The sequence below is a fragment of the Phyllobates terribilis genome, unplaced genomic scaffold (assembly GCF_046119375.1).
Source record: "Phyllobates terribilis strain yellow unplaced genomic scaffold, ASM4611937v1 Scaffold_2__4_contigs__length_985480577, whole genome shotgun sequence".
NCBI classification, from domain to species: Eukaryota; Metazoa; Chordata; class Amphibia; order Anura; family Dendrobatidae; genus Phyllobates; species Phyllobates terribilis.
In genome coordinates, this window is record NW_027362762.1 from 474,320,024 (window position 1) to 474,332,040 (window position 12,017).

Genomic DNA, 12,017 nt, shown 5'->3' on the forward strand with positions numbered 1-12,017 from the left:
GTTTTGTATCTGAAAGTCAGGAGGACTGGTTACTTATTTGCCATTAGCCGAATTCGCTGTAAATAATTGTTGTCAGAAATCGACCGGTAAGTCCCCGTTTTTTGGGGCATATGGGTTCCATCCTCAGTTTAGTTCTTTTATTGGTAATCGCCCTTTTGGATTACCGGAGGAGGAACGGTTTTCATCTTCTATTTTTACCATTTGGTAGGGGGTTACTAATAATTTGAGGAAGATGGGATCCAAGTGGCTGATCGGAGACGTTTGGTGGGTCCAGACCTGTGTGTGGGTGACTTGGTGTGGCTGTCCTCTAGGAGCATTAAGTTGAAAGTTGCGTCATGGAAACTGGGTTCCAGGTTTATCGGTCCTTATAAAATCATAGCCATCGTCAATCGCATAGCGTTTTGCCTTGCTCTACCACCTACCTTTAGGATCGATGTTTTTCATCATTCTCTCCTCAAAAATACATTGCATCTTCTCTACCATCACCTCTACCTCCATCACCTGTCATTGTTAATGGTAATTTGGAGTTTCAGATTGCTAAGATCATGGATTCTCGTCTTGTTTGTCGTTAACTTCAGTATCTGGTTCATTGGAGGGGGTATGATCCTGAGGAGAGGATGTGGGTACCAGCATCTCAAGTTTATGCCACCAGACTGGTCTGGCTTTTCATGCAGCTCACCCCAATAGGCCTGGTCCTGAGGTTCTGAAGGTCCCTCGTAGAGGAGGGGGTACTGTAACGGGGTTATCACGACAGTTTGGAGCCAGAAGACCTCAGCTCCGGATGGCTTCTACTCCAGCTCTGAGAAGAAACACTTCTACGTCATTTTAAATGTGTTCATTTCTTCCGGCAGAACAGGGGTTCAGCGGCCATGTTGGAATTCACTGTGCTCACAGTTGAGCTCGGTTAGCCACTCCTTTTCCCTTTATAATCTGGGCTCTGATACAAATTTTTGTCAGAGCTAGTTTTTGCTGCATGGCTAACGGAGGGAGAGGAGTTCTTTCGAGAAGGAGTGTTGAAGGAATTATTTGTGACTGTAGTCTGTTTTGTACACGTGGTAATTCCTTATCCTTCTCCATTTTTGGTTTATTCCCCTACCTTCACACCCCGGTGCGTTCCTCTGTTATATGTGAGTGAATATTTTGTGTGCCTGGAGTTTTCTGTTTACCCCTGTCTGTGTAACCCTGTTTGTCGGGTTGCTGTACTATGGTGCACAGTAGCACCTCCTTCTCTGGGTAGGGGGAGTAAACAGAAGGTGGGCTTTCTCAGGAGTTAGGACAAGGGTGGAGGCCCCGGCATCCTCACCTTCAGAGATATCCTGGGGAATAGGGTAAATTAGGGCGCCCCCTAGTGTTAGGGACAGGGTAGGAGCCCCAGGACCCTGGTCACCCAACAGGTGTAAACATCAAATGTTTGTATATATATAGGTATATGTACCAAATGGCTCTTCAAACAAATCCATAAATCACCATCTCTACACTTGATTATAGTGCAGAAAAAAAGAGATCCATTATTGTAATTAAAAATAAATTTTATTACATCAGTAAATTAAAAACATGACAACAACATAAAGTAAAAAAGCAGAGTGCCCAGTAAGGGGGACAGATTCCTGCACAACGATCCAGTATATTATAGGCTCCAAAAAATGACTATCTTAGTCTACCAATATTACAGACCTCCTAGTAATAAATCTCTGTATGCCATTTATAATGCTATATATAAGTAGCTAAATATAAATAGATGAGGGGCACACGACCCTTTAACTAGACCAATTTAATGAAGGTCCCATGAAAAACATAGATAGACATTCATATAAAGGAGCTAAATATTTAATCCCTATGGTATTGGGAAATAACCATGATACATCTATTTTGAGATTTTTTATCAGACCTATTTTCTTTTATCTCCATTGACTTCTATTGGCAATATTAATATGTAAATTGGAATTTGCACGCTGTGATTTTTTTAAAACGGATTCCAATTGTGCGTCTGTCCATTTTAAGAATTGTTTGCAGAAATGGGACCATTGACCATATTATGTTCGGTATGCAGTTAATAGATACTCAACATAAAATGATTATGTGAATGGCTCGGGAGCAGGTTGCTAACCACAACTTTATAACATGTTACTGTTTTACTCTTTTAAAGAATGTTTCTTTAAATCCTCAATGCAACTTTTTAGTCTGTAATTAAAGGGTTAAAGCATTCACTAGTGTTTCTTAAGGAGTTACAGAACACTCCTCTACCTGCTTTCTTCCCACAGATTGGCTGTAAAACTGAAAGATCCGGTTTCTTTTGAGCTTGTTTGATTTAGAAAAAAAAAAGACACTCCCTGGGACTTTGAGTCTCCTCTTTACAATTGAAGAAAGTCTACAAAACGCTCTTTTACATTTAAATTTAATATGGCAACGTGATACAGTGCATCTACTCCCAAGGGAACATTGTAGCCCACTGTTAAGGTAAGTGTTTAATTCACTATTTCTTAGCTAAAATACATATAATTGTCAGTAGAGAAGGTTTAAGAAATGTACTTTAAATTATGTTTCTGAAATGTACATGTATTAAGTCACAGCAAGGACCGAACACTGGGCAATAAATGGACTAAGTTAGATGACTTTGCCATTTCAGTGCATGTAATGCTTATCAGAAAACCCGTGTTTCCGAGTGGGTGAATTATAATTACTTAGAAGCTTTGTTAATATGATCATGCAGTAATTAAATTTATACATGGAGAATAATTCTGCCCAATCATTGGCCACTCATCTGTAAACTTTGTGTAGTATGCTTTTTAGTATACTATTATTTATGATATAGATACACCATTAAGTCTGCTTTTCTTGTTAACTCTGTGAAGGCTGACAGAGTGCCTCATAAGTTGCTCTGATGCCAATCAACATCTGAAAACACATAATACAGGCAAATATGAGAAGATCTGAGCATTTAAATTCCTAACTGGTCATCAGTTTCAATCTTTTCCAATTATGACCCCTGTAAACAGCGAATGATTAATAAAATCAAATGGAAGAAGCTTCTGATTAACCACTTAAATCTGACAGCCTAGCAGCCGCTAAAAGTGAAAAATGTTCAATTGACTACATCTATTCATGGGACACCAGATACCATAGGACACTTTCAGAGGTCTTGTGGCATTCACAGATCCGAATTGTTTTTGTGGCCCGAGAGGGACCTAAACAGTATTAGACAGGTGATCAGTGTATGCATTACCTATGTTCCTTTATCATTACAGATAATGAACACAGCAGTGATTCAACAGTTTGGTGATACAAAAATCACTGTTTATTAGACTATCAAGTACAAAATACGACAGAATGCATTATAAATGGTCAAAAAATGTATATACACGTGCAACATATACCTAAGTATATAATGATATTGAAGAAGCAACGTTTTTGAACCAGTGGAAGAACCAGAAGACGACAGCAGTTGGAACTTTTTCTCAGATAAACCATGAACTGGGGAATTTTCCAAGGACTTCTCAGTGGAGCAAGTCATTTCTCTACTGCATTTGGACGTATTTGGATGTCAGTGGTCTTTGTTTTCAGACTACTGGTATATGTAGTGGCTGCCGAAAGAGTATGGGCTGATGAGCAAGGAGAGTTTGACTGTAATACAAAACAGCCGGGTTGCACTAATGTTTGTTACGATCACTACTTTCCAGTATCCCACATCAGGCTTTGGGCCCTCCAGCTAATTCTGGTTACTTGCCCTTCTCTTCTTGTCATGATGCATGTGGCATACAGGGAAGATCGAGAAAGAAAACATAAGCAAAGACAGGGAGAGGATTGTGGAAGACTATACATAGACACAGGTAAAAAGAGGGGAGGTTTATGGTGGACCTACCTTTTTAGCCTCATAATAAAGGCTGCAGTGGATTCAGTGTTCCTCTACATCTTTCATCACATCTACAAGGACTATTATCTTCCTTCTATTGTTAAGTGTACATTACCACCATGTCCAAATATTGTAGACTGTTTCATATCAAGACCCACAGAAAAAAACATTTTCACCCTGTTTATGGTTATAACTACTATCATTTGCATTGTACTCAACCTAATAGAGATAGGATACTTGGTCGGTAAAAGATGTCGTGAACGTCTGACACAACAAAATCAGTCTCAAGATGTTATTGCATATCTCCAAAAACAAGAAATGTTTCATGTCAACAACAAGCTGAATGAAAAGATAGACATGTTGCCAAGCATTCATATAACACCGTCTGAAACTAAATTAAAATGAGGTAATGAATTTCACAATACAGCCGATATATTGACTGAATGACTCATAACATGAACCAGCACAAAGGATGTAAAGTGGGAATCAAATAATTTCAAATTTTACAGCGGGATACAAGGGGTAACGTTTATCCTCACTGAGAGTGACATGTTAAGCATGTCAAGGTGAGGAGACTTTTAAGCTGCAATGCTCCTCAGGAAAATATGCAAATTGTCTCTTCAGAGAGGAAGAGGACTAGAACACTAGTGCCACCTATAGGAAGTAGCAATCCTAAAAGTCAATATCGACTCTCCAACAAGCCTTGTCACATGACTTGGTATAAAATTGAGATTCTGGTTCTGGCTTTTATCCTGAGTCATGTGACAAGGTTCATTAGAGAGTCGATATTGACTTTTAGGATTGCTACTTCCTATGGGTGGCACTAGAGTTCTAGACCTCTTCCTCTCTGAAGAGACAATTTGAAAATTTTACAGCAAAGGGGTTAACACTTTAAAGAGAACCTGTTAATAGAGTGTCTGATCTAAACAGCTGATAAAATGTATATACATTTTTGCGGAAAAATATTTATTACACCTTGTATTTCTTTTTCTCCACTTTCTATGAAAAAAGGTGTCTAGTGAGTGGTCCAATTCAGTGACTGACAGCTTTAACTCAATGAATGTGCATAGGTAGGTGTTAATCACAAGTTAGGACCACCCACTGGACTCCTAAATATATATAGTGCAGACTTTTTAAAATTAAAATACAAGTTGTACTCAATTTTTTTCCACAACATTATATATCAATCTGCTTGGCTCCCCCTGCTTTGTGCCCACAGGTAGGACTGGATGTACAGGCAAATGAGACTGCATGTACAGGTCATGACTAATATGCTTTATAATTCACCATGGAAAAATAGACAAAACAGGCTCTTTTATGTGATGTTCAAGGACATTCCTGTTCTATCTTGCCTAGACTTTATGTAGCTCATGCATCACAGTGTGCTCATGGGAAACATCATGGAGAGGTAAATGGCCTAACTGGGAGATTTGCCAAACTGTGACATTTTATAACATTCCTTGAATTTAATCTCATCGTCTATTTAGAGTCTAAAGGTTCCACTCATAAACTTAAAGGGTACATCATTGCACAAAGGTCTCTGAACTTTTTAAACAACAAAGTGGAACATGCATTATACAATTAAATTTGGGGGTAGGTGTTATGTTCTAGTATAGTTAAAATATATCTGTTTGAGCAGTAATTACGCTTAAACATAAGCATCATCTTCTAATACAACATAGACACAAACTTTCAAGTAGTTGAACCCCTTCACGCCATAACAATTTTCTGTTTTTTCGTTTTTTCCTCCCCTTCCCCAAGAGTTATAACTTTTTTTTATATTTTTGTCCTTATAGACGTATAAGGGCTTGTTTTTTTGCAGAATGAGTTGTACGTTTGAATGGTACCATTGTTTTTACTATATAGTGTACTGAAAAATGGGAAAAAAATTCCTAGTGTGGTGAAATTGCAAAAAAATTGCAAATCCACAATTGTTTTTTCGTTTTTTTATTTACCATGTTCACTATGTGGTAAAACTTACCTGGGAATCTGATTCTCCAGGTCAGTACGAGTATAGAGATATCAAAAAAGTACAGTTTATATTTTATTTAAGTGGTAAAAAAAAAATCAGATATTTGTTTGAAAAAAGTTTTTGCATTTGTTGCCATTTTCCAAGACCTGTAGCGTTTCCATTTTTCAGGATCTGGGGCTGGATGACGACTTATTATTTTTGCCTGAGCTGACATTTTTTATTGATACTATTTTGGGATATATGTACGATGTTTTGATTACCTCCGCATTTTATTGCAATGTTGTAGTGGCCAAAAAAGCATAATTCTGGGGTTTCAATTTTTTTCTCATTACGCTGCTTGCCAATGTGATTAATTTTATAGTTTGATAGATCAGACATTTCTGAACGCAGAGATATCAATTATGTGTTTTGGTGATTTTTTTTAATTGTTTTATTTTCAATGGGGCAAAAGGGGGGGTGATTTGAACTTATGTGTTTTTTTCTTTTTTTCATATTTTTTAAAACTTTTTTTCCCCTCAGCTGTCATGACAACTCATCGGCGCCCCGCGATTACATGACAGTGGCACCTATAAGCGGCCGGGATCACCGGTTAACAGCTATGAGTGGAGCTCCGATCCACCCGCGGCTGTTAAAGGCACATGACAGCTGATTAAAATGTGTGGGGAAAGATGCGGGCACAACGTCAGAGCTCACAGGAAAAAGAAAACAACATATGACATAAATATACATCATATGCCGTGAAGAGGTTAAAAAGAACGTTTCTGGCAGCAAGCATTTCTACATCCCCATCATAACATTATAGTCTAATTTCCATATTGGTCAATGGTAAGCTATCCATTTTTCTGCTCAGATAAAAAATTCTGAAAGCATTGAGTTCCTTTTTATTTCTCTTCCCAGTGTCTTATCTAATTTTTATACTAATTTCTTCCACAGTATTATGACTTCTTGGAAACTGGATATGTTTTTCCTCTCTGCTAAGTAATAACTTCATTGTTTGCTTTATATCACCATGATACCACATGGATCAGGATTGTAATCTATACTTGATTGCCGTGTTGGCAAATTTATTATTGTGTTTACCATTATATTTTTGCAAGTTTTATTTATAAAAAATAGGAAAATTAAAAAGGGATATGTATTTAATTACATATTTCTTTTTTATGTATTTTTTTATTACGTTAAAAAGATCATCTAGAGCCTATTTCTATGTTTTCTGTATATTTACTTTATGGCAGCTGCAATAACTGGAGGTTCATGGTCTGAAAGTGGACTAATACAGTTTCTAGGAAATGATGATGCACCTGCAGAGACCGGGACAGCAGAGGTAAACCAAACCTTTGAAGCACCACTCCAGCATTTTTTTTTTCATTTCAGTACTGGAGTGGTGCTACTAATCTAAGTTCAATGACCCTAGTAATATACTTACCAACCGCTGTCTTCATCTGTTCCCAGCGTCGCTCCAGTCCCACACTTCCATCTTGTGACCGCAGCTTCTAACTGACTGGAAGTCAGAGGTAACGGTCACTAGTTCTCACTGAAAGTCTATGAGAGCCTCATTCTGGCCTCGTTCTATCTCTCATATACTTACATTGAGAAGTGACTTCCGGTTTGCCCAACAAACACTGGAGTGATCCAGGAGGTCACAAACTGCAGATGACAACCAGAGTGACGCCAATAAAACATGAAGATAGCAGCTGGTAAGTATAATACTAGGGTCTGGGAACTTAGAGTAGTAGCACCACTCCTGTACTGTAATATAAAAGTGCTGGAGTGGTGCTTAAGAGTACATGGGAATGAGATGCAATTCCATCCACATCCTCTGTACTTTCTGGAAGAAAGCAATTATGGTTTTCTAATCTCGTACAACCCTTTTATATCCCCACCATCTGATGGTAATGAGATGATCCTACTAACCCTATTCTAGTTTACCTAACAAAGCTGAAAAGAGGGCTGCAGAGATCAAGAATTTTCAGCATGTTGTCTATGCTCTAATGACTAAGGGTATGTTCACACGTTGAGTATTTGCAGCAGATTTTTCTGCAGCAAAAGAACAGAGTGTTGGCAGGAAAAACACTGCATATAATATGCGCATTTTTGATGCATTTTATACTTACATTTTTTCTCCCATTCATTTGAGTGGGTGAAAAATGCTGGAAGAATTGACAGGGAGCAGATTTGAAAAAATTGTTCAAATCTGCAAGGAAAAAATAAGCAGCACATGCATGAGATTTCAGAGATCTCATTCACTTTACTGGTACTGTAAAGCACTGCGTTTTTTTTCACGGAAAGCCCTAAGGAAGTATCAAATAAAAATAATAAAGCTGATTTAAACAATATAATAATCTTCTGATACATTCCTTTTAATGCATACTTGGTAGTGCAATGCCTGAATCTGTCAAATATACAGTATTACATAAGAAACAAAACATGTTATCAAGTTGGAATTTAGACCTGCAAGTTATATTTATTATATCCAAGTTACACGTTGTCTTGCTGTGTAATATAACAATGTTTTTATCACTCACTGTTACTGAATAATTGTTTGTATCTATAATTGCTCATATTTCAAACGAAAACCATTTATTTTGTCATTTATTTATTTCCACCTTTTTATGTTGCCTTACAAAGTGGTATTATAATCTTTGTATTGTACAAAAATAAAGTATTTTTTCTGGCAAAGAGATGCAGTCGTTATTTATAATTTGTGACATTTGTAAAATGTGGATATGCTATAGGCTAAGGTCACGCGACCGCATTTTTTCTCATCCAAGAAAGTCATTCATATTGTGCTAATCGCACTGAATGTGATCATACTGCATTCCGATTTTCTCAATTTCATCTGAGTGCAGTCTGGTTTTCAGACCCATAGACTTGCATGGCTGAGTTCAGTCTGATTTTCAGATGCAAATCGGACAGGTTGAGATTTTTTCCTTGGGTAAACGATGTCCGAGGAAAGGTTCAGACATGTGCACGGCCCCATAAAGAACATTGGTCCGAGTGCAATCTGATGTTTTGTCCAAAAATACGGTCGTCTGCATGAGCCCTTAAGGAAAGTTGTCAAATTGACCAATGCTGATTCGAGGTTATCATGATATAAAGCAAGAGAAACTAAGCTGAAAGAATTATTGGTCAATGGTGTACTTAGGATATTTGCTATGGGGACCCTTGTTTTCTAAAAAAAAAAATATTCAGCGAAATAGTGGTGCATAGACACAGTCACAGAAGAAGATATCTCTTAACTTTTAAAGACAGGGAGAGGACATGTATTGTGACATGTACACCATCATTTTACTCTTAATGAAACCATAAGTGTTCTCACACACAATGATACCTCTTTCATGGCTCGCATCAGGAGTGTAATGAATATGGTCACAGAAGGTGCGACTGGGACCGGGCCCATGGAGTTCAGGGAAGAGCTCAGCGCTACTGAAGCTGGCCAGATTCTCCAATACACTTAGCTTCAGAACAGCACTTACAAGTTCAATAGAAAAGTGTTTGCAAGCGCTGGGCTCATTGCCTAAGAGACCAGACACCGTTTATAGGGACTGCAAAGGTGGCCAATGACCTTGTCAATGAGCAGTATAAAACAGAATTAAACAAAAATATTTTTAATTAACCTTGCAATTTTTTTTTCCATTCCACTGCATAACTTTTTAATCATAAATAATTTGATAATATCCATCATTACTAGATATTAAAGGGGTTTTCTGAGCTTTCAATTAATGTGCAACATAAACATTGAAGGAAGGAGAAAGCATACTAATCTTCTAACAAATGACAACCATATACAGCAATATTTTATATCCTACGTTATTGTAGGAAATTCTACCTTAACCCCTTCCCGACATCCGCCATACATGTATGCCACATGTTGGGTGCAGCTGAGTCTGTGTAAGTGTATGAAGGGACTGTCATATACCTTCCCCTGAAGACAACAAAAGTAGTGTGAATTTTTGATATGAGGTTGTATTGTGTTTTTATACTATAATGTAAAATGCATAGAGTGTTATAAGTACTGATGCTGCGGGGTGGGTACTGTATTGGTAATCCCTAAGGTAACCTGGCACATTTAGCTCAGGGGTAGGGACAGTATAGAACATAGTTTAGGGCTTAGTTAGTGATAGTGACAGATAGGAATATTAGGGCAGATAGGCAGTGGTGGGCCTAATAGTGTATAAGATATAGTCTACAGTGTAGGAACAGGATGGGATACAGTTAAATATTTGGGACCAGCTCAGCATGGGAGGGGGTGGTTCAAGCAAAAAGGGGAAACATTTCCTGGTTGTAGTCAGAAAGTGTGAGGGTCACTTCAATATTGCATTGTATGCCCCCTGACTGATGTGCTCCGTTTAAGGGGTTAAGTTTATTGTGCCATGATGTTTCCCCTCCCCTCCTGCTTTTCATCCAATGGTCCTTTTTCTCCTCCCTGGTTTCCTCCTTTATAAATAGTGACCCTGCTTCTTCCTGTCTCTCTTCTCACAGCAGGAGGACCAGGAGGCTGTGTTGTCCCACCCTCCCTCCCTTACCTTCCTATTTGTTCACTGTGTTTTGGTTGATATTGTGTTTTGTATTTAAGTCACAGCTGCGGTCATTTGTTTTACCATCATAGTGTTTGTTATATATGAAGTCTGACTTGTGCATAACGATTAGTGCTTGCTGCTGGCCAATAGTGCCTTGATTTGACATTTCATATTACTTACATGCTGCGCACGCCCCCTTAGCTGTGACCGACTTCCACCCATTAAAAGAAAAAAGTTTGGTTAAGATTGAGTCTTGTTTTATTTACATGGGACTTTTTGGATAATACAGTGGGCGGGTCTCAGCAGTCTTAGTATTTCAGGTTCGTGTCAAGCGGAAGTCCAAGTGGCAGTGGGCTGTAGGCATGTGGAGTTCATTGCATTCTGACAGCATGAGGTCGTACCAAATTTCGTGCGGACATTCCCATAACATCCTATGGCCCGAGCTAGGCACTAGGAAGTGTGCCTTATTCCCTTACATACAGAAGTAGCCAGACAGGGAAATGCGTGAGGGAAGTATAATGGATCTCAAGTGTGCTGTGGGGCAGGACAGGAAATCCTTGGGGCTGACAGAATGATCATATGTAGGAATAGTCCAAGCTGAATGTGAGCAGGAGTTTGAAATGTCCTGTGTTGATGAAGATGGAACCGGAGGGTGCTGTGCCCCATACTGTGTGTTAAAGACTGTTGTATCTGAACTATCCAGTAAAGTTGAACTTGCTATAACAAGATGGATGTCACCTGATGTATGTGCGGTTGATCCTGGACTTAAGGATGTGGATACAGCGGAGGCCTCCAGCCTAAAAGTGAGTGCAATGCAACATTCACAATACACTACTTATGAACTGGGACACTGTGTGTTTGTGGGGTGCCAGGGCATGGAGAAGCAGCAGCTCGCCCACGGCTACCGCCCTGGGCACCGTACATCTGCTCCATATGCAGCAGATACCAGTATGTACAGCTCTCATCTGCCTCTAAGTGACCGGAGATAGCTCTGATTGATATTGTTTAACCATCTATCAACACACTAAAAATCTAAAAGCAAGACTTAGATTACATAATATAATTTATAAAGCTTTTATAAGATACAGATTAAGATCATTACATAAAAGAAAGTGTCATAAATATTCATAGGGTTGCAAGGTAATTCAAAAAGGATGAAATAGAGGGAGCATAGACTGCCTGATTGGGAGAAAATACACACATTGAATATACCAAAGCAGCAAGGGGTACAATGTACTGTAATATAATATAACTGCAGACACTTAATGAATAGGTAAAACCCACAGTGGATACACATGGAAAAAAATATGGACAGCAGTATATGGATAATTTTCAAAGGGATCAATGAAGCAATAAAGCATTAAAAAGGGGAACAATATACCATGAGAACTCAGGCAGCCATGCTGACGCGAGGTGCATTTCATCTCATAGCTCTGTCTCGGACACCTTTCTGCTTTGGTTTATTGTATGTGATTAATTTCCCCTGACCAGGTAAGTTTGTTTTTCTATCTTTTAAAATGTCAATGGAAATAGTGAAAAAAAAAGCAACTAATATACAGTAAAGCAAGATTCACTTTTGTCATATTATTTTTTTTGGGGGGGGGGTTGCAGGTGTTCTGATTTACGTTTTAGACTGATGTAATTTTATAATCTGTTCTCCAATTGCTTTGTGGAT

General features: G+C 38.4%; 1 protein-coding gene across 1 annotated transcript; it reads left to right on the top strand.

Moving 5' to 3' along the window:
- Positions 1-2,281: 2,281 nt before the first annotated feature.
- Positions 2,282-8,501, top strand: LOC141217049 (gap junction beta-4 protein-like). Its single transcript, XM_073665739.1, has 3 exons — positions 2,282-2,457; positions 3,246-4,256; positions 6,342-8,501. The coding sequence occupies exon 2, from the start codon at positions 3,467-3,469 to the stop codon at positions 4,253-4,255; it is 789 nt and encodes a 262-aa protein (XP_073521840.1). The 5' UTR covers positions 2,282-2,457; positions 3,246-3,466; the 3' UTR covers position 4,256; positions 6,342-8,501.
- The last annotated feature ends 3,516 nt before the right edge of the window (positions 8,502-12,017 follow it).

Coding starts and splice junctions, on each gene's coding strand:
- LOC141217049 (XM_073665739.1), top strand. CDS start 3,467: ATGAACTGGGGAATTTTCCAAGGACTTCTCAGTGGAGCAAGTCATTTC.